General features: G+C 44.5%; 1 protein-coding gene across 14 annotated transcripts in view; it reads left to right on the top strand.

Annotated features, from left to right (window-relative positions):
* The window catches only part of HDAC4 (histone deacetylase 4), a 277,057-nt gene that overhangs the window by 149,595 nt on the left and 106,321 nt on the right, over positions 1 to 21,141 (top strand). For all 14 annotated transcript variants that reach the window (XM_064159879.1, XM_064159896.1, XM_064159913.1 and 11 more), the window contains one exon: positions 5,865 to 6,109. In XM_064159879.1, coding sequence (XP_064015949.1) covers positions 5,865 to 6,109 — 245 coding nt within the window. The remainder of the gene's footprint in view (positions 1 to 5,864; positions 6,110 to 21,141) is intronic.

Here is a 21,141-nt window from a genome sequence, read left to right as displayed (position 1 = left end):
GAATGGGAATGTTGATCAACAAAGAGATCTGGACAGGCTGGATCAATGGGCTGAGGTCAACTATATGAAGTTTAAAAAGCCGTGTTGCAGGACCTGTGCTTGAGTCATACCAACCCTATGCAATGCTATAGGCCGGGATGCAGGGTGCCTGGAAAGTTGCCTGGTGGGAGGAGACCTGGGGGTGCTAGTTGTTGACAGTCATCTGAACATGAGGCAGCAGTGTGCTCAGGTGGCTGAGGAAGCCAGCAGCACGCTGGACCACATCAGGAATAGTGTGACCAGCAGGAGAAAGGAAACGATTGTGCTCCTGTCCTGGGGCCTGGTGAAGCTGCACCTCAGACACTGTGTTCAGTTTTGGGCCCCTCCCTACGAAGTGGACATTGAGTTACTGAAGTGAGTCCAGAGAAGGGCAGCAGAGCCAGTGAATGGTTTGGGGAACAAGTCTTATGAGGAGCATCTGAGGGGAATGGGATTCTTTACTCTGGAGAAGAGGAGGCTGAGAAGTGACCTTCTCACTCTGTACCAACTATCAGAAAGGATGTAGTAAAGTGTGGGTTGGTCTCTTTTCTCTAGTATCAGGTGATAGAATGATAAGAAATGGCCTAAAATTCTGCCAGGGAAATTTTGGATTGGATATTAGGAAGAATTTCTTTCCTGCAAGAGTGGTCAGTCATTGGACGAGGTTGCCCAAGGAGGTGATGTCACCATCCCCAGAGATGTTTGAGAAGTGTGTAGACATGGCACATGGTTTAATGGCTATGATGGTGTGAGGTTGATGGTTGGACTCAATGATCTTGGAGGTCTTTTCCAACCAAAACAATTCTATGATTGCCTTTTGGGGTAGTCGTGATCTGTTTTGTAAGAACACACATTAATTTGCATTTGGACTCTTTTGTTCTCTCTTCTTATCTTCCATATACATCCAACATAGTAAACTTTACTCTTTTCTAAGACACATCCCATCTCCCACAGCCCTTGGGCCAGCCGATGGTTTCTGATGGCACTTTTAGCCACATGCACCATACTGCTGCTGCAGGTACTGCAGAGAGGTGGTTTTGCTGTAGCTTGAACAGTGCTGGAGGGATCCAAAACCATCCCCCATTGCTCTGAAATCCTGGCAAAGTTGGATCTAATTGAAAGCATTGCATCTAAGATAAGAAGTTTCTGAAGCGACAGTCCATGAAATGAAGTAGCCTCCGCAAAGCTGGTTTGGAGCTGTCAGCTCCCACTCGTGTGCGGGGAAAGCGGATGCAGAGGGTTTTTTCTGCGCGAGCGGCTGCAGCAGTTACCATAGAGATGCTCTGTGGGCAGGAATGGGAAGGGGCTGACCACGGTAGTCACCATGCAGGAAAGTATCGGCCGTTCCTGAGGAGGGCTTGGGAATGTGGTGCCTGGGTGGGTTTGAATGGTTATCTGCAGATGAGAGCGTGGTGTTCTGCCCAAAATCGTTGGCTGTGGCTTGGTGAGCCATGGTAAGGAATCTCAGCTCTGGTCTTGTGGGGGAGAGAGGAGAGTGAGGAAAAGGCCACAGGAAGGAAAACAATAGGGAAGTGGAGGGAAGAGCTTGTGGGTTGAAAAATAGCAACACTTCCAGTAATGTGACCTTTTGCAGAAAATGTTTCCATCCAAATAAGAAAGCTGCCTCCTCCTACTCCCCAGCACAAGCTGAGCGTAGGGAGGGGGAACCATGCTGCTTTTGCATGTGGACTGCACTCCTCCAGCCCCTCTGCCCACTTCAGAGGGATCCTAGGTGACAGAGCTGGCTCTGGGGAGCAGGAGGTGCCCTCTGCACCCTGTAGGTGCCCACAGGCCATTGGGCAGGTGGGACAGAGTGGTGGGGCACGGGCTACCTGATGGGGCCTGGGGCCCAGCAGGTGAGTGGGGAGCAAAGCTGCCGCAAGCCTTGGAGGAGAGTATGGCCACCTGGGGGTTCCAGAGGCACAACCAGCTGCAAGTACACAAGACTACAGCCCCTCTTCCCTAGAAGTGTTAAGAAACTCAGATGATTCTGTCTCTGTAATGCCCTCCCCTCTTCTTTTTAATTTACATCTTTATTTTCAGACTGAAGGGGTAGTGGTTTGGTTTTGGTGGTGTATGGAGGTTTTGTGTGTTTTGGTTTGTGTTGCCTTTTTTTTTTGTTTTGCTGTGCTTTCCATTTCCTACACTAAGCTGTATTTCTCTACTAAACTCTATTTTCCTGCTTTTGAAGAAGTGCTATTCTTCCTGAAACTGGTCTCATGTAGACTGAGCAAAATTTCTTCACTGATATCTTGGCACAAGATTTTTTTGCTTGATTTCTGTCTTCGGCTCCAGCAGCACTGCCCTGGCTGTACTTTTTAAAGCATCACCACTTTGCTCAGCATCTCCCTTTTTAAGGAGCTGCTGCCAACAATGGAGTTGTCTTTCCAGTGGTCCCTGTGCCTGCGTTGTGGTCTGGTGCTTGGCAGCAGGGCAGTTCATTTTGGTTTATTTGGGACCACCTTATAAAGCACCCCAGACTTTCTGAATTACTCCACTATGTTTTAATTTCTGTTGTTTTACTGTGCTTCATGTAGCCCAAAGTTTTACCAGTATCAGCTTCCTAACGTGTTTCTCAGTTACTGGCAAAAATCAACAGTATTAGAACTCTTTCTCTGAGATTCATGATACTAATGCCCAGGTAGAGAGAGGTTATATGTGGACATTTGCTGGGTGTCCCTCTGGCTGTTCTGGGGAGAGGGCACAGAGGAGTAACAGTGTTCCACGTTCAGCAGAGAGTCCTCATTTGTTTCTAATGATTTGCAGTTGATTTCAGGTGATCTTTGAGGATAGGCTGCTTGAAAGGGTAGAGTCAGCTTGTTCTGTGCTCCCATCGCATCCTTGAGGTAGCTGAAATCAGACCAAATGTTTAACTATCAGGCTTGAAGTGAAATGCGAGTTTAATTCCGTATAAAATCAGGGTTGGAAGAGACCTCACAGATCATCAGGTCCAACCCTTTACCACAGAGCTCAAGGCTAGACCATGGCACCAAGTGCCATGTCCAATCTTGCCTTGAACAGCCCCAGGGATGGCGACTCCACCACCTCCCCGGGCAGCCCATTCCAGTGTCCAATGACTCTCTCAGTGAAGAACTTTCTCCTCACCTCGAGCCTAAATTTCCCCTGGCGCAGCCTGAGGCTGTGTCCTCTTGTTCTGGTGCTGGCCACCTGAGAGAAGAGAGCAACCTCCCCCTGGCCACAACCACCCCTCAGGTAGCTGTAGACAACAATAAGGTCTCCCCTGAGCCTTCTCTTCTCCAGGCTAAACAATCCCAGCTCCCTCAGCCTCTCCTCGTAGGGCCTGTGCTCAAGGCCTCTCACCAGCCTCGTCGCCCTTCTCTGGACACGCTCAAGCATCTCAATGTCCTTCCTAGACTGGGGGGGAGGCCCAGAACTGAACACAGTACTCAAGGTGTGGTCTAACCAGTGCAGAGTACAGGGGCAGAATGACCTCCCTGCTCCTGCTGACCACACCATTCCTGATGCAGGCCAGGATGCCACTGGCTCTCTTGGCCACCTGGGCACACTGCTGGCTCATGTTCAGGTGGGTATCAATCAGCACCCCCAGATCGCTCTCTGGCTGGCTGCTCTCCAGCCACTCCGACCCCAGCCTGTATCTCTGCATGGGGTTGTTGTGGCCAAAGTGCAGCACCCTGCACTTGGAGCTATTGAACCCCATCCCATTGGACTCTGCCCAGGTGGTCAAGGTCCTGCTGCAGAGCCCTTCTGCCTTCCAACCCGGTCACATCTGCCCCCAGCTTGGTGTCATCTGCAAACTTGCTGATGACTGACTCCATGCCCTCATCCAGATCATCTATGAAGATGTTAAAGAGGATGGGGCCCAGCACAGATCCCTGAGGGACACCACTAGTGACAGCCACCAGCTGGATGTGGCACCATTCACCACCACTCTCTGGGTCCAGCCCTCCAGCCAGTTCCTAACCCAGCACAGAGTGTTGCCATCCAAGCCACGGGCTGACAGCTTAGCCAGCAGTTTGCTGTGGGGGACAGTGTCAAAGGCCTTGCTGAAGTCCAGATAGACCACATCCACAGGCCTCCCCACATCCACCAAGCGGGTCACCTGATCATAGAAGGAGATCAGTTTGGAGAGGCAAGATCTGCCCTTCCTAAACCCATGCTGACTGGGCCTGAGCCCTTTGCCATCCCTTAGGTGCGCTCTTATCACCCCCAAACTAACCTGTTCCATCAGTTTCCCTGGCACTGAGGTCAGGCTGACGGGTCTATAGTTCCCAGGTTCCTCCATCCGACCCTTCTTGTGGATGGGGACCACGTTGGCCATTTTCCAGTCTCCTGGGACCTCACCGGTGAGCCAGGACTGCTGGAAAATGATGGAGAGCGGCTTGGCCAGCTCAGCTGCCAGCTCTCTCAGCACCCTGGGATGGAAAATGAAAGCTCCTTTTCAAGTACTGTTTTCATGAGTGTCATACAGGTGATGAAAGATGGTGGTTTATCTTAGTAAAACCTTTCCTTTAGGCCTTTCACAGCTCCTAAACATTTTCCATGCCTTTTTCCTTTTGAACTGGATTTTAATTCACCATCTAGTTTGGTTGTAGGCAGGAAGACACTGACTTTCCCACAGTAAAACTGCCTTCACTTTTGCTTTGGCTGGTTGTCTGTCCTGCTATAACTGTCCTCATGGTGGCTTGTGTTGGTGGTTTTGTAGTAAGGCAGTATCTCTACCCCTGTGAGATCTCGCAGCCTTTTCCAGGCACACGTGGAGATGACACACGTGGAGATGACACCTGAGCAAACCCTGGATAACTCTTTGGGGTGGAGTAGGTGTCTTAGCAGATGATCCAACTTCAGTGATGCTGCTGATGCTCCCTCCCAACCTTACACAAACACATCTTAATCATTAAAAAAAAAAGGGGGATAAAATAAAAACACCAACCACTTTGTCCCGTCTTTCAGGTCGTAGATGAATATGGTGAATGACACTGGACTCAGGGCTGACACACAGGGAACACTGCAAGTCTGCAACCAGAGTCTGTGCTGCTGGTCACAACCCTCTGAGCTCTGTCATTAAGCCTGGATAGGGCTGGGTGATAGGTTGGACTGGATGATCTTCGAGGTCTCTTCCAACCTGGTTGATTCTATGATTGTAAGCCAGTTCTCAGTCCATCTCACTGTCCCTTGTTTCACCCATATTTCCTAATCTTACTGATGAGAGCATTATAGGAGACTTAAAAATTTGGGCACGGGCTTTCAATCACTGCTGCCCACATTGCCTGCAAGACACATTCACACTTTTCTGGTGGTTGCAGCAAGTGTCATCTGCCACTGAAACCCTTAACAATTAGTTCTAGTTGCTTCATTACCTGTTTGCTTTTGTCTCAGCCTTTTTTTCCAAAACTGGTTATAAAGGATATAGCACATGGTGGGTTTCTGTGTAAGTGTCTTCAAGTTGGACTCTCGTGCTCTGACTCTAAGAGTCTGTCAGCTGATCTGTCATAAGTCAAGACTGATCCTTTCTTTGAAGCCTTAGATTAATCTTTATCCTTCTTATTTCAGGTGATATTAGAACAGTGGAGTAGAAGAGTCTACTTTGAATACACAGATGTAGAATGTTATCAAGAAGGCTCAGATCAATTTGAGGAAGCCCTTTGGTTTTAGAATATGTGTACATTAGTAGGAAGTGGTGGCTGGAGGAAAACTTGAACTTCTGTAATGCTTTTTTACCATTAATAAAGAGATGCAAGTTTACTGGTGCTGTTATTGGTTCAATCCATTGTTCCTGGGGGTCCTTCCTGGACACTGTACATGAATCTGATTTCTTTGTGAATGTGGAGTACGTTCATCTCTCCTCTTGTATTTTCATGTTGCAGTTGATGTGACCACAGCACTGCCCTTGCAAGTTGCACCAACTTCAGTCCCGATGGATCTGCGTTTGGACCACCAGTTTTCCATGCCCGTGACGGAGCCGACGCTGCGGGAACAGCAGCTCCAGCAAGAGCTCCTGGCACTGAAGCAGAAACAGCAGATCCAGAGACAGATCCTCATCGCTGAGTTCCAGCGGCAGCATGAGCAGCTCTCCCGGCAGCACGAGGCCCAACTGCATGAGCACATCAAAGTAAGCAATGGGCAGGCCTGTGCTGGGTAAGGTGTGAAAGCATCCTCTCACCCTTACCAGGGGCATGCACAGGCTCTTTTATTTCATGAGTGGCGATACTGTGCTGACTTAGTAACCCCTGTTTAGAGAATTATGTTTTGTAAAGGAGTGGGAGCACCAAGATTTAAAAGGGGAATGAGGTAGAGGAGAAGCAGCAAGATAGTCTGGTGTCACAGAATTCTAGAATGTTTTGGACTGGAAGGGGCTTTTGAAGGTAACCTAATCCAAACCTCTTGCAGTAAGCAGGGACATCAACTAGATCAGTTGCTCAGAGCCCTGTCCGACTTGACCTTTAGCATTTCTAGTGGTGAGACATCTACTGTCTCTCTGGGCAACCTGTGCCAGTGTTTCACTGCATTTTCTGTAAAAAGTGTCTTACTTATATCTAGTCAAAATCTGCTGTCTTTTAGGTGAAGGCCATTACTTATAGTTTGTTTGCAGCAGGCCCTGCTAAAAACACTGCCTTCATCTTTCTTGCTACCTTTGAAGTGCTCAAAGTCTCTTTAGAGCCTTCTCCAACCTGAACAACTCCAAATCTTTCAGCCTTGTTCTCTCATAATTTTTGTGGCACTCCTCTGGATGCACTCCAACAGGTCTTGTCTCTCCTGTACTGAGGACTCCAGAACTGGACTCAACAAATGACAGCATATTTCCAGGTGGTGTCTCACCAGAGAAGAGGGGGAGAATCTCCTTCTTCAGCCTGCTAGCCATGCTGCTTTTGTTTCAGCCTAGAATACAGTTGGCTTCTGGGCTGTGAGCACCCATTATCATCTCATGTCCAGTGTTTCATACACCAGTACCCCCAGGTCCTTTCCTGCAAAGGAACTCTCATTCCTGTCAGCCTCATTAAACTTCATCCATCTCTCTGCATGTAGTCAGAAGCAACTGTCTTGCCTTTCCTGGATTTAGAAAGTGACAGTAGAGTTTAAGAAGGTTAACAATATCATATATTTGGGAGTAGAATGGCATATGATCTGCTCACCGGACATGCCCCATCAGCACAGGGTTCAAACTAGATGTTTGAAGCTTGATGTCCGTGTGGGAAATGCAAAGGTATTAGGTGCAGGTAGGTCTGCACGCCGTGAGGCTTTTCAGAGGTGCACAGTGCAAGGTAGGCACCGCCCAGGTGCTTCGCCGTGCTTCATCGCATGGGACAGAGAGGAAGTGTAAGGCACAGGATAAGTAGGAAGTGCAGTTGAGAAGATGGCTGTTGCATAGTGAAAACGATAGACATTATATAAATATTTCACAGTGATAGACGATTGCTATGGTAACAGAAGCTTTCAGAATTGCTAATATGCTCTCTTTTCAGAGGAGGATTAGCGCTGCACATGGTAAATAGCGTTAATGTAATATTAAAAAACAACCTCAATTCAACCTTATATAACTTTCATTTTAATACAAAATACATGTCAGAGGGGGGAAGATAGGATTAAAAGTTAATGATGTGTTATTTACAGACTTTTCAAACGCAGACATGAGTCTGGATTTGTAAGAACAGTTGCTGTCTGAAGGCTGATTAACAGCAAATGCCTGTATCCTTAGTGTTCTCTTCAGGACAAAAGTATGAGATGGTGCATGCATCTAAATACATTTATATATACGTAGTGTGTATATATACATAGTAAGTGTATATATGTGTGTATGTATGTAGTTGTGCATGTGTGCCCATATGTCTATATGTGCACATTTGTGCGTGAATAGCACAGGAGCAGTTACAGCATCTGCAGTTCACATCATACAGTCAGGAAGAAAGGATGGAAATTATTTGTGACAAATATTTCCCTTATTTCCCTGCAATTGTATGTGCCTTTAGAGATTTGCCCAATAAAAGAAAGAAAGGGTCATTCAGATTTATTGGACAAGCTCTAAGCACTGATGGTACAAACGTATTTGCTCTCATTTATGTTCAAGCTATGACTAATTCTGAAGTCTACGTTAGAAGGAAGTTGAGATTTAATTTAGCCATTTAGCACAGTATATCTGGACCATTAGGTAATGAAGTTCTTCCTCTGATGTGTAAAGCTTGGCTAGATGAAAAACTAAAAATAAGAATGATATAATCCTGTATGAAAAAGGATGACCAGGAGGCGATCTCCCATAGTAGCAAGTGTGTCATCGTGCCCAGAATTGCTTTAGAAGTAAACCAACACATTATTGAAATAAACCCCATGATGCCTCACAAATGTAATAAACCCCAAACCTATACCAGTGAGTAATTATAATGCACTTTCTTTGGGAAAACATACCTTCTGCACTCATAAGTCAGCCCATATTTAGGTGACTCTTGGATTAAAGCAGCTTTCTGAAACTGACAGCTGTGTTAACTCCTGTGGGTGCAGGGAAGGTATTACGTTGTCCAGAGAACTAAAAATTGTAACCTCCAGTTTGGACTCTGAACTTTGAGCACTCCAGCCTCTTCGTGGTGGTTCATGAAAAAAGCAGGGGGAATGTTTAAAGCAAATAAAAAACATCCTGTGTAAGTGAAGCACTGGGGTTTGAACTGTGAAATTTGTTCTAGAAACAATCCTAAATGAGGATTCAGAGCTCTTTTTGGAGAAATTTGGGTGTTTTTAAAAAATAGCTGCTCATGGCATGTGCAGGAGCAGGAGTGGGGATGTGGTCTGTCACCTTTTCTGTTTATTCAGACACTGAAACTTTAGACTAAATACATGAAGAAAACACCAAATTCTCAAAATCCTGTTTGGGAGCTCAGAATAAGTTAGCTTCATTCGAAGATTGGTTTATGGCATTACTGACAACATTAAGAATGTGATTATTCTCTTGTCTCCAAAGTGATGTGTTCAGTATGTGAAAGTGGTTTAGGCTGAGTTGATATAGTTGTGAGATTTCTTCATCTGAGAGTGTTTTATAGCCTAAGTTTATGGTGTTGTAATGAAGATGCCATGTGTCCGTGGCTTTGGTAAACATGCATTTCCAAGTTTGTTCTTCAGGTGGAGATGGAGTCTTAGTTTGGGTGAGAAAAGGTTTTGAAACCTGAACCTGCCCAGATTTCTGTATTTTAAGACTCATTGTAATGACTGTCCCTGCCCATGGCAGGGGTATTGAAACTTGATGATCTTTGAGGTCACTTCCAACCCTGACAATTCTGTGCTTCTGTGACTGGTGACTTGAGTCACACCTTGCTGCTGCATGAGTTTTGGTTCTGGGACATCTTCAACGTACTCCTTGATATTGGAGAGTTTTTTCTTGGTTCAGAAAGCTATTGCAAGGTTATTATGTCTTGAAAACTTCCTTTCCACAAGTTTGAGGCTCCTGCAGTTTTGTTAGAAGTTACAGCAACAGAATAACCTCAAAATCCAATGAAACAAACCAAAAATGAAAAAATGCAAGCAGCAAAGCTCTAAACTTACTCCAGTGTGAAACAAAATGACAGGTCTCTGACTTTCTCCCTGGCAGTGTTTTCCTTGGAGGTGATGGGGGACCTTTTTTAATCATGATATTACGTCCTGTGATTGTTTTGTAAACTATTTCTGCAAAGGGGGAATAATTTCTGCATCTCACTAAATTTTTCATATATAGCACCATCTTCATTCAATTTATTTGGCTTTTTTTCATTACAGCCTAGTGTCTACTGTTTTACTCAACAAATGAAAGCATTGATTTGTTTGTCTGTTTGTGTACTGGGGCAGTAATTTCTGTTATTTATCTTCTCTCATTCTTCTAAGTCCTACTGATAACAACTCCCTAGATTATAAGCATAGTGTGGATGTAGCAGTCTAGTGCCTGAGTACAGTTATGCAGAGCAATCGTTGTGTTGGATCCCTCTTCTCTCAAGACATTCAGGTTTAAGTACAGTTGCACTCTTCCTCTCCTAGATATTGAACAGTTTTGTCAACAGTGCCTGGGCATCTGCTGTTAAAAGTAAAAATAAAAAAAAGTACAGGCTGGATGTTAGGAGGAAGTTCTTCCCAGAGAGAGTGATTTGCCATTGGAATGGGCTGCCCAGGGAGGTGGTGGAGTCACCGTCCCTGGAGGTGTTCAAGAGAAGACTGGATGGGACATTTAGTGCCATGGTCCAGATGACTGGGTAGAGCTGGGTGCTAGGTTGGACTGGCTGATCTTGGAGGTCTCTTCCAACCTGGTTGATTCTATGATTCTGTGATTTCTTAATCATCTCTTCTGTATTTTGGACAGCCATACGTACAGCCAGCATTGTTATGTTACAGCAAGCAGCCCTATGGAGGTTTTAAAGAGCTAATTAATTTTAAATGTTAAACCCATAGCTAGTACAAGAGGGATCACATTTTGTGTTTGTTTCATTTATCACTCTGGTGTCAGTGTGAAGAGAGAAACTGTTCTTACTCAATGTGAACTTAGGGAAGGGGGAACATCTCTCCTTTGCAGTCCTTAAATGAAGCACTAAGTATAAGAAACATCTTAAAGTCTTTTTAAGTCAATATTTGGCTTGGAAAATGCTGGAATGTCTGTCTTGTTTTTCTATTCAAGCAGATAACTTTTTCCTATTGAAATCTGAATTTTTGACATTTTCTAGTACTTGATTTTGTTATAGCAGCCCACTTTACTTGTCCGACCTAGTGCAAGAGCAGAAGATGATGAGATGGTTGTAGCCCTTCTGAATCATGTGCAGTCTTTTCCCTTGTCCCCCCGAGCAGTCCTTGCTTTTATAGACATCATATTTTGGAAGAAACAGCCTCCACGTAAACGTGGCAAATTCCAGAAGATTGTGTGATTTGGAGAGCCAGGCTGGGAGTGAAATAATGTTTGTGGAAGGGAAATATAATGGATGAAATTGGAGCTCAGCACACAGAGGAGGGTGGGATCATTGCATGTGAGGAGTAATGAGCAAACCCTGACATGTTTAGGGAAAATGAGCCAAGGCTTCTGAAGCCTTCACACCATACGGAATTAGGGAAAGCTGTCTTTCACAGCTACTGCATGGCTTTGCAGATTGCTGGGGCCTGACATCCAGAAGCACTGCAGGAAAGGAAGCCAGAGCTGGGGAGCACTGGGGGCTGCTGAGTGCCGGCTGAAGGCAGAGGCAATGGCTTTGCTCTCCCATAGACGCTTACCTTCAGGGAGATGGATTTTCCACTCGGGCATACCCAGCCAGATGTGTAACAATATTTATAGCCTTCATATCTGTCTTCCTAAATAAAACAAGGATGGAATAAGGAGCCTGATGCCCAGCCTGTTGCCAGTGAGAAGATGGAAAGCCTCTCCTCAGGTCCCAGTGTGAGCTTTTCTTGACCTTTGATTGCGAAGGAATCGGCAGTGAATTTTTTCCTTTGTGAGTCACTCGTTCCCAGCCAAGATCAGCTGGAAGTTACCAAAAGCTTTTCCATTTGCCTTCTGGTTAAGGGCTGGAGCAAGATGATTGAAGAGGGATAGGAGCTACACTTTGGCAGAGTGAGAGGCACCTCGGGAGGTGTGAGCTCAACAGAGAAGCAAAGGACGTGGTGGGTAATTTGGTTCATCTCTTCCATCCCTGTGCTGCCCGAGCTCAGAGCAGGGTTCTTCTCAGTCCTGGCTGTTTTATAGCTGAAGCTGGAAAGTTATTCAGGATGCTGACGCACGTCAGTATTAACACATGACAGCAGGCACCAGAACAGTTCTGATACCATTAGGGTAGCAACACAGGCAAGTAGCTCCTTGTGGACCCAAGATCCTAAGCAGAAGCCATACAAAGATGTTCACTCTGTTCTTGGTTGAAAGAGTATTTGTGTGCATCAGTAGCAGAGGTAGTCCAGCATATCCAGAATGGGCAGAGAAGTCAAGGGCTTGTGGATAAGCAGCAGCAGTGAATGGAGCTTTGTGACAATGCTTACTGAGGAGTTATTCTGAAGTTGTCTTCTTTCTGCTAACACAGCAATTTCCTACGTTAAACAGTATGCTGTGCTGCTTAATGGCTTCATGCCAATGAGAAAAAATCTGTGGAAAGTTTTTCAGACACTGGCTTTATATGTATAGGAATGTTCAGATAAAACCTGATTTGATATAGTTGTTAGTTTTTACTGGTTTCAGATGACATTTTTTTTCACCAGTGTAGCTTCTAAGCTCTAATGGAGAGGTGGTAAAACATCCAGGACGTTAGTCCCTTGTTCAGAGATATGGGGTAAAGCTCTCTGGCCATTTCTTGTTTTTGTTTTGGAGAGTAAAACTTTCAGGGAAACTTCCAGACAGATTTTGCAACACTATAAAGAAAATGTAATTTTTTTCCCCATGATCTGTGCCTTAATAGTTGTCATATTGATCCTAAAGTGAGAAACTGCTCTTTGCTTTCATTTGGAGCCACCTGCCTTTGGCATGTTTGGTTTGCTTGCAGGATAGCTCATCAGGCACAAATCACATTATCTTTCAGTGTGGCTGCTTTCGGTGTGACCCTGACAATGCTGAGAGCCTCTTTTTGGTGGCACTTCCTTGTCAGTTTCTACTTAACAGGAAAAAAAAATGTTTGTTTCAAATCTGCTTTTGGACTCTGTGTCATCTGCTTCTTCCCTTCAGCTCTGCTGGGGGTGCACCTTCCCCATGCCCCTAGGCTGGTGGCAGGCTGGTGACACTTGAAGGTTGCACCTTGATTACTGCAGAGACTCCCCTTTTCCGTGTCCTCCTCTTGATGTCGGACTCCAGAAGGGAAAACTTCCATTTTACCTTCTCTGTTCTCTGACTCCCATTGCTGACCATGTCTGCTCTATCCTGTCTGCCTGCAGCAGCCAGCACAAAGGGTGCTCAGTTCTGTGCCTCTCTTCCACAGTGTGCCTGTTCCTCACAGCCTGCATCGTTTCAAGAGAAGCTTGAAAAGCCTGGAGATACCAGGTGTCTGCCTCTGTCTGTATCCTGACGTGATAGGATTATTCATCTTAGCAAACTGCAGCTGGGTACAGTCAATGGTGAAGAACCAGACTGAACATTTTGTGCCTCATTGCTACTTGGATGTGTTGTATTGTGCTCTCTTGCTATTTCTAGACAGCTTCCTATTCTTTTTCAGTGACCTTGCCTCACTTTTCTGGTACACAGAGCTGACTCAAAGACTTAGACCTGGATCTTCCAAAGCTTAACTTCTGATGGAAGTAACCCTGAGGAAGAGGTTTTCAAGATGAGAGCTTTTGCTTCCTGTGAAGGGTGGGGGGTTAACTTTCCTCATGCTTCAAATTCAAGATCTTTTCTGAGAACAATGAAGACAAGTCTGCATGGAGTCTGTATTGTCAACAAATTCGTTTAGCAACTTGGACACCTGTAAGATGTTGTTACAGAGCAGCCCGGGTTAATTTGGGCTTCTTCCTACTTAGAATTGCTGATTTCTGGACTGAAGCTAGGTGTACTTAACTAGGAGGATTTTCTGCACCTTTTAAAGCTGTAAAAAAACACATTTCCTTTGGGCTGCTTCTGCAGTTTGTTGAATGGAAGGAACAGAATGCAAACTCCAGAGTTTTTCAGCTTTGAAGTGCAAAAAACTCAATCAGAAGTGATCACATATCTCACTGCAGGCAGTGGGCATGATGGCTTTCACCCTGTGAATGCTTATACCAGAGTCCAAGCAATCTGCTGGTCACAGCCTGCCAGTTCCTCCTTCCAGCGTTGCTCTTTGCTTTGGCCTTCACAGCTTTCCAGAAGAATATGGAAGACTTCCGATCTTTCAGCAGGGGGAGATGAAAAACTTGTTGCCCCCTGAGCTTGGCTGCTCCATGTTCCTTTGGCAAAGCCAAAGAAGAGACATTCACCCAGTGTATTTTCTTGTTAATTCATTTTCTGAAGCTGGGCCTAAATTTGGCTGATGCTTGGGTATTCTGAAGACTTGAATGTCTGATGTAAATACAGAAATGGCAAACAGATATAAACTCTTTTCCTTTTTTTTGATAGCACGTGCTCACTTTTTCCGTGGAACCCAAACAGCTTTTGAAGTGGTCAGATTTCATTTCTATAGCATGAATTTTCCTTCCAGCAAAAAGTATGAGTGACACAGTGCTGTTGTGTTATTTTAAAGCTAGAAGCCTTGGAATTTAAAAAGCAGAAGAAAGAATATTGTGCAATTCACACATCTGAGTACTCAACTCCAATTTTGTCTTCATTTTAAACTATATAAAATAGATTGGAAGTAGTTGAAGGGAATATTTAGAGAATTGGAGCAGGAGTGAAGAAATACCCAAGTGGGTCCTGCTGTTGTGCCAGAAATACCGACCTGTTAATATACACCATTGCTGATAAGTAATATTGGTAAGCTTGTAATTCTTGTTGCTTCACGTGGTCTCTTAAGAACATTGAGCTGCTGTAGGGGAGAATGAAGTTGCATTTAAAACATAAATCATGTTGTGGATAACTCTGCTCAGGTGCACACACTATGACTAACGTTGGTAGACTGATCTCTGTGTTTATATTTCCTGTTTCACTGAGAGTGGTGTGTAAAAGTGATAAATGCTTGGCACTTACATTGGTGGCATGTTACCTTTGAGTACAGAGCTTTGGCTGCACCCATGTGAGCACCAGATGATGGTGTACATTCATTTTTGGCAAGCAGCCTTTCTCCAGGCACCATGGGTTCAGGGGCTGTCACAGCCTCATGTCACACGACAAGCAGCACTTCACAGTCTGCTTCAGCCTGTGTCCACTCTCTGTCAAACGGAGCTGAAGTGTCAGCAGCCATGCTGCTAGCAGTTGTACTCCGTCCTTGCTGCTTTTTTCCCCTCTTATTTTCCATGATTGTTTGAGAAACCCATCAGGAATGCTCTGGTGCTGTCATCATTCCTGCTGGCTTTCTGGTTTGGTCACTCTTCCTTCACACAGGTGGATAGATGCAGCTGTGCTCTTAATTTTCTTCAGATATATTTCCTTCTTTGAAGTTACCAAAACTCAGTGTTGGCTTCTCCAGCTACTCTGATTTCAGGATCTCTTTCTCCTACATCTTTGCTCCTGGTACTGATTTTAGCATAACGTTTGCATTCCAGTAACTCTGCTCCCTGCACCCCTAAACAGTTCACAGTGGACTGTTCCTCTAAGAACAGAGGTTTGACCACTTAAGGCATGATGATATCTCCTATAGCATTAAGCACCTGAGACTCCTTCATTTACAGGACAATTTATATGGTTCATTTCATTTACAGAGATTCCTTATTACCATCCATGATCAGATGGATGCTTCTTGCTCCTAGTACAAGGTGTATGGATTTTTCTTCTCATTCAATGATAACCATAGTAAAGGCAATGCCAAAGGAATTTGTCTTTAATGAGGAAAATGGGAGAAGGAACTGAACATGCTGGATACTGCAGATGAAGCTCAGTGCTTTATTAAAAGGCTCTCAGATGCTCTGTTTCTAGAGAAAGGGTAAAAACAAGCAGTCAGGGGGAAAAACACATAGACAAATGCATTCTGAGTGCTGCACTTGTGCAGATATTTGGGGCTTAGAGAACTGGAGCTGCTGTGCAAGCTTTCAGCCCTTTAGGAGAGGTGAGCAGTGATGGCATGGGAAGGAAACAAAATTGTCTATCTATATGTAAGCTGCCAAACTAATAATGCAGGAGCTTTTCACCTAGAGCTGGTGATCAAGAAATAGCCATTGTTCCTTTTCCTGAAGACATTTGAGCCTCATAATCTTGAACAGCAGACATTCTCAGTAGGGTGTGTCTAACCAAGACCAGTCTCTTGCCCAGGAAGCTGTCACCTAGAAAGGATCATTTTTCTGTGCAAAGAGATCCTGGCATGGGAGTGACTGCTGTCTGCCTGCCTGACAGCTGGGAGGGGGCACACTGAGTATACCTTCAGCTGCTGATGTGTCCAAGAAAAGAAATCATAGACGTTCGTTTTTCTGAGCTGTGCTTTCAGATTTTTGCATCTTGGCTTTTGCTGAAACCCACAACTTTCCTCCTGCCATCTCTCAGTACAACTGATTGATTCTGACTAGCCTCTGGTACTTCAGGAGATATCTGAAACATGCTGTGTCAAAGCCAAGAAAGCGAATCCTGAAACAGGAGCCACAGCCTGAGACTTCAGTAAACAGGATGGAGAGAACATGAAGCAGAGAGTTCAGCCAAAGGAATGGCTAGCCTTGAGATTGATCTGAAATGAGCCAGTACAACAGTTCTCCCACAAATCTGCCAACAGCTGTGCTTTGCTTCCACCCATACTCTAATGACTTTTCGGGGGGCGGGGGGTTGATGGATGCATGTTTTGATGAGTTCTGTCTTGATCATCACCTATAATTCTTTATTTCCACATAACCAGAGCCCCAGATCCTTGTAAGTACCCAATTTAACCCACCAAAACTGTAGTTTTGCTACGGTGGGTGGTAGATGGTTTGCCTTAAAAACACTGTTAGCACCAAACCCCCAGCCTTGCTGCCTGCTAGATGAAGAGATATTTATAAAGCATCTGAAAGAGTTTACTTTGGTCATGCCTTAACTCACTCTTTAAGGACACAATTTGAGGGGATGCTGAGAAGATCTTCCGTGGGGTTTTCTTGATTTTTATTTATTTTTTTCTGATCTTGTCTTGTATTAAGTTGCTGGGTTTGAAGTTATTATTTTACTTACACATTCGTACTTCTTTATCACCTCCATCAGAAGGGCAGCTTCTCGTTTAGGGATGTCAGGTGAAGTAGTTGTACCATCTCTGAGCTTGCCTGGAAGAAGTCCTTCCTCAGACTACAATGCTTCGATGGGCTGGATCTTGGTCTGAGACAGAAACCATGTGTACATGCGAGTGGAATGCTGACCTGTAGGTGGAGGATCAAACTACCTTTCCAACTGTGTTTCTTATTCATGCCTGGCTTGTGCCAGAAGGAAGTAGAAATTGCCTGCAAATCTGAAGAGCAGCAGAGGTGCTCTGGGTGATGTGCCACCATGCTGGAGCACCTTCAGTAGATGATCTCAGGCGTAGCTGTAGATGCAAGTTAGGAGTTGGGCACAACACTAATCTATGTTTGATCTCAGGAAACATTTATCTGCAATAAGCATGGTGATTGTTGTTCACCTAGACTTGCATGTGTGATAATCGGCATGAGTAAGGGTGAGCTGTCTGGCTGCAGATACTTTTACACTGCTTTCCACTAATTGCAGTAAGCTGTTCAAAATATATATTATTAAAACCTAGGAGCCAGAGTCTAAGCTTCCAATCATCTCCTGCTTTGCAGATTTTAATCAGTTTTACCACAGCATGTGAAGTAAATGACAGAAGCACCTTTAAAAGTTTTATTGGAAGGAGGAAGCAGAAGAGCTCTGGACAGAGCAATTCTTGGCTTCTGAAGTTGAAAAAAAAATAGTGTCTGCAATGTACCAGGATGCAGGCAGGACCCACATTCTTGCTACTCATTTAGCTAATTGAGTGATGGCAACAGAAATCTTAAGGCAACATGTCTTCATGAAAGATGTCCTCGTTGTCTTGGGTCAGTGGGATCTTTCCTGTCAGCAAGCAAAGTGCCTTCCCTGAAGGGCACTACCTGGCTTCCAGTCTGAGGCTGTTGAAAGTTTTTAGAGCGCTACTTTTCCACTTCTGATTAACAAGTAAAGGAAACCATTTTTGCTCTGCTTTGCTTTGAAAGAGGTTTCTTTATACCATGGAAGTTGACAGTGTGATTCCTGTTAAGGTGTCAGTCCCCACTCTAGGGAGATGGGCTCAAGAACTGAAGACAATTGAGAAATATGGTGACAAACCCCACTACATCCTCAGGACTAGCTGACAGTTGAAAAACACCTGGAAATGCTCTGCATTTCCCTTATTACATCTATTAATATTAATATATGCTAAAGGAGCACCAGCAACACTAACTACAGGTACAGTGGAACATTTGTGCAGTTTCCATGAACAGTGGGAGCAGTGACATTAAGCATATGCAGGAATCCCCATAGTTATAAATATTTACAAATATTTGTTTTGGCAAGGGCACCTAACTCAGATGTTCCGAGCTGCACTCTTAATACAGCGTGCATGTTTGTCACACGCTACGTTCCTCAAGCTGATAGCTGAACGAGTCTGAAGGCAGCAGTTTTCCCCTTGGTGTGATCCCTTTGTGTTTCTCAAATGTTTAAATTTCATTACAGTCAGGGGAAAAAACACTGCTGCAACTACGTGCAATTAACACATGGGTGTTGTGGAGCCGGCGCCGAGCGTTTGCCAGCGAGAGAGATCTAATGCCTTAGGAGCTACGTGAGCACCATCTCCCTTGGTAATTAATAATCCTTATCAGAGCCAGCTGCCTGGCTCTTGGTATGCCATGAATTGCAGTTGGAGAGGTGCTTATGAATTCCTAACTCAGACACTTTCCAGAAGACCCAAGTGTGGGAGAGTGTGCCCACTCTAGTGCAGCTCTGAAACATTTTGCCTTTAGATATCACACTGAGATAGTCAAGAGAAGGTTAAATGCCAGACCAAGCCCACAAACTGGCCGTTACCTTGGCAGAAGTTCATTATACAGTGCGAGAGGAGGGTAAGACCATGCTGCAGTTGACCACACACAGGTCTGAATGCTCACTACCTGTTGAAATGATCTCAGTTGCACTAACTCTAGCAGAAGCTCAATTTTCCCCTAAAGTTTCAGTTTATTTTATACAAGAGACAACTTTTTGTCTGTTGGCAGATGTTGTGCTTCTTCTCTTAGCTGATGGTCAGTTCTCTTGCTGCTTATGGATTTTTTTCACAAAACATCAGCAGAAACACACACCACACACACCTCCCAATTTTTAAATAAGAAAATATAGTTATAAACCACCCAAAACATAAAATTTGGGCACAGTCTAATATCAAGCAAGCTTTAAAGCTTACGGTTATAAAGCAAAGAAGGGCCTTTTTTTGAACAGAAAGCTGTGATTTAGTTTGGTGATTATGTTCTCTCTGGCTCTAATATAATAATACAGATAGCAGCACCAGCAAGGCTGATCAGTGCAAGCCTCATCTCGAGCCATCTCCCCAGATCCTTGGAGCTGCTGTGAACCATTCTGAGTACTGTGTTCAGTGGAGTGTAAGAAAGTCATTGAGGTGCTGAAGTAGGTCCAGAGAAGCAAATGAAGCTGGTGAAGTATTTTAAGACTAAGTCTAATGAGGAGCAGCTGGGGAAACTGGAGTTATGTAGTCTGAAGAAAAGGTGGCTGAGGGAAGACCTTTTCACTCTACCTGAAAGGAGGTTGTAACAAGGTGGGTGCTGGTTGGTTCTCGCAAGTCACAACTCATAGGACAAGAAGAAATGGCATCAAGTTACACTAGAGGAGGTTTAGACTAGACATAAGGAAAAATTGGACTGAAAAGGTTATTAAAAGACTGGAACAGGCTGCCCAGGGAAGTAGGTGAATCACCATCCCCAGGTGTATTTAAAAGCCATCTGGATATGGTGCTCAAGAGAACAGTGTAGTAGTAGCCCTGGTAGCATTGGGTGATGGTTGGACTCGATGAACTTGAATGTCTTTTCCAGCCATGGTAGTGATTTTGTGAAACCTGGATGTGTTCTGTGCTGTGTGATCACCTGAGCTGGTAAAGACACTGTGTTGCCAGTGCCCCTCCGTTTTGCTGAGCCTGCACCCCATATTTCCTCCTGTCAAACACTATCAGTGTGGCTTCTTTTCATCCCCAAGTGTAAAGGAATATTTCTGTTGTAAGAAGACACTGCAGTTCATACAGAGCACCAAACGGGTGTTACTCAGGTGTTTTCTGAGGCTGCAGCAGACAGCAGCAGAACTATGTCTTTCTATGTTTCATGCATACCATTGGAGAGGTTGCTTCATTCTTTTAATTTTTTTTTCCCCTTGGTTTTATTTTTCTGACTTTGACAAGATCCAAAAACTCACACTAAGATAGGCTTTGTGGAAACTGAGGTCAAAATGGGCAGAAACAATACATCTCAAATGCAACTTCTCTAACCCGTCTAGCTACAAATTGATCTTTTCATTTACATTTCACTACAGATGTCAATGAAAGCACAGTTCCTTCTAAAGGATCCTAATGTATGTAAACCATTGCGGGAAGCATAGCATGCAAAGCTTGGGAGACTGCAGATGGAGAGAAAAGGCTCCTGATTTCATAAAAATAACAAAACCTGTTTTAACATATTGTGCATTAAATATTGTTCATTTGCATACTTTCTACGGCTAGGTTATAAAAGCTCACCATGTGGTGGACTTGTTGGAAGTCTGAAAAGATACTCTTTCTCCAAATGGAGATGTGTTAGTGGAAGCTGCTGCTTAATTATAAAACAAAAATAGCTAGTTTTCCTCTAGAATGTTTTTTTGTTGTGGGTTTTGGTTGGTTTTTTTTAGTTCTTCTTTCCTTTTGTTGGATTTTAGAGTCTGGGTTTTTGGTTGTTTACATTAAATTCAATCGAATGAGGAAGGGTGCAATCACCGTAAATTTTACTAACTGGGCTTTGATGTGTTATAACAGTTTGCCTGCTTGGAACTGGCAGCAGCAGGGACTCCTCCATCAAGAGTTTCCAGCAGATAGCCAGGCAGATTGTTAAGTACCTCTTAACATTATTTTTTTTTTTGCCTCTTCATATAGAATGTTAGAATTTTATGTCTACCATCTATAGTCTATCTGCGGCTGAGGCATTGGCTAGTACAAATGTTTGATACCACAAATTAAAGTAAGAGGTGGCTGTCACAAGTGTAAAAAGAAAATTGAGCAAAAGGAGTAGCAAAAATCAGTGCACTTGAGGTGGGAGTCTTGTGTACACATGTTGTCAGGGTTTGGAAGAGGATGGAATGAGACACATCATCAGAGGGAGCAGGTTCCCTGTCTTTGCAACCATGGCTTTTCCCTAGTCCCCTTTTGGACACAGGATTTCATGAGCCTGAGCAGTGGGTGGTATGTGAGCACAGGCACCCATTAAGCAGAGCCTGGGAGAAGTCTCATCTATCACCAGAGTGCTAAGGGTTTTGAAGGTTAAGGTTGCCAGCTTAAAATCAATCTGCTAGTTTATAAGCTGCCAACATAAAGAGTGTGGGGTGGGCATAAGGCAGGCAGGGCGACAGGGAGCCAGAGTGCTCCTGGCTTCCGAGGAGTTCACAAGAGAACTGGAGCAGCCCCAGTAGTT

Source organism: Pogoniulus pusillus, chromosome 2, assembly GCF_015220805.1.
Source record: "Pogoniulus pusillus isolate bPogPus1 chromosome 2, bPogPus1.pri, whole genome shotgun sequence".
Lineage (NCBI taxonomy): Eukaryota > Metazoa > Chordata > Aves > Piciformes > Lybiidae > Pogoniulus > Pogoniulus pusillus.
Note: the sequence above shows the minus strand (reverse complement) of the source record. Positions and strands in the feature narration are given on the sequence as shown.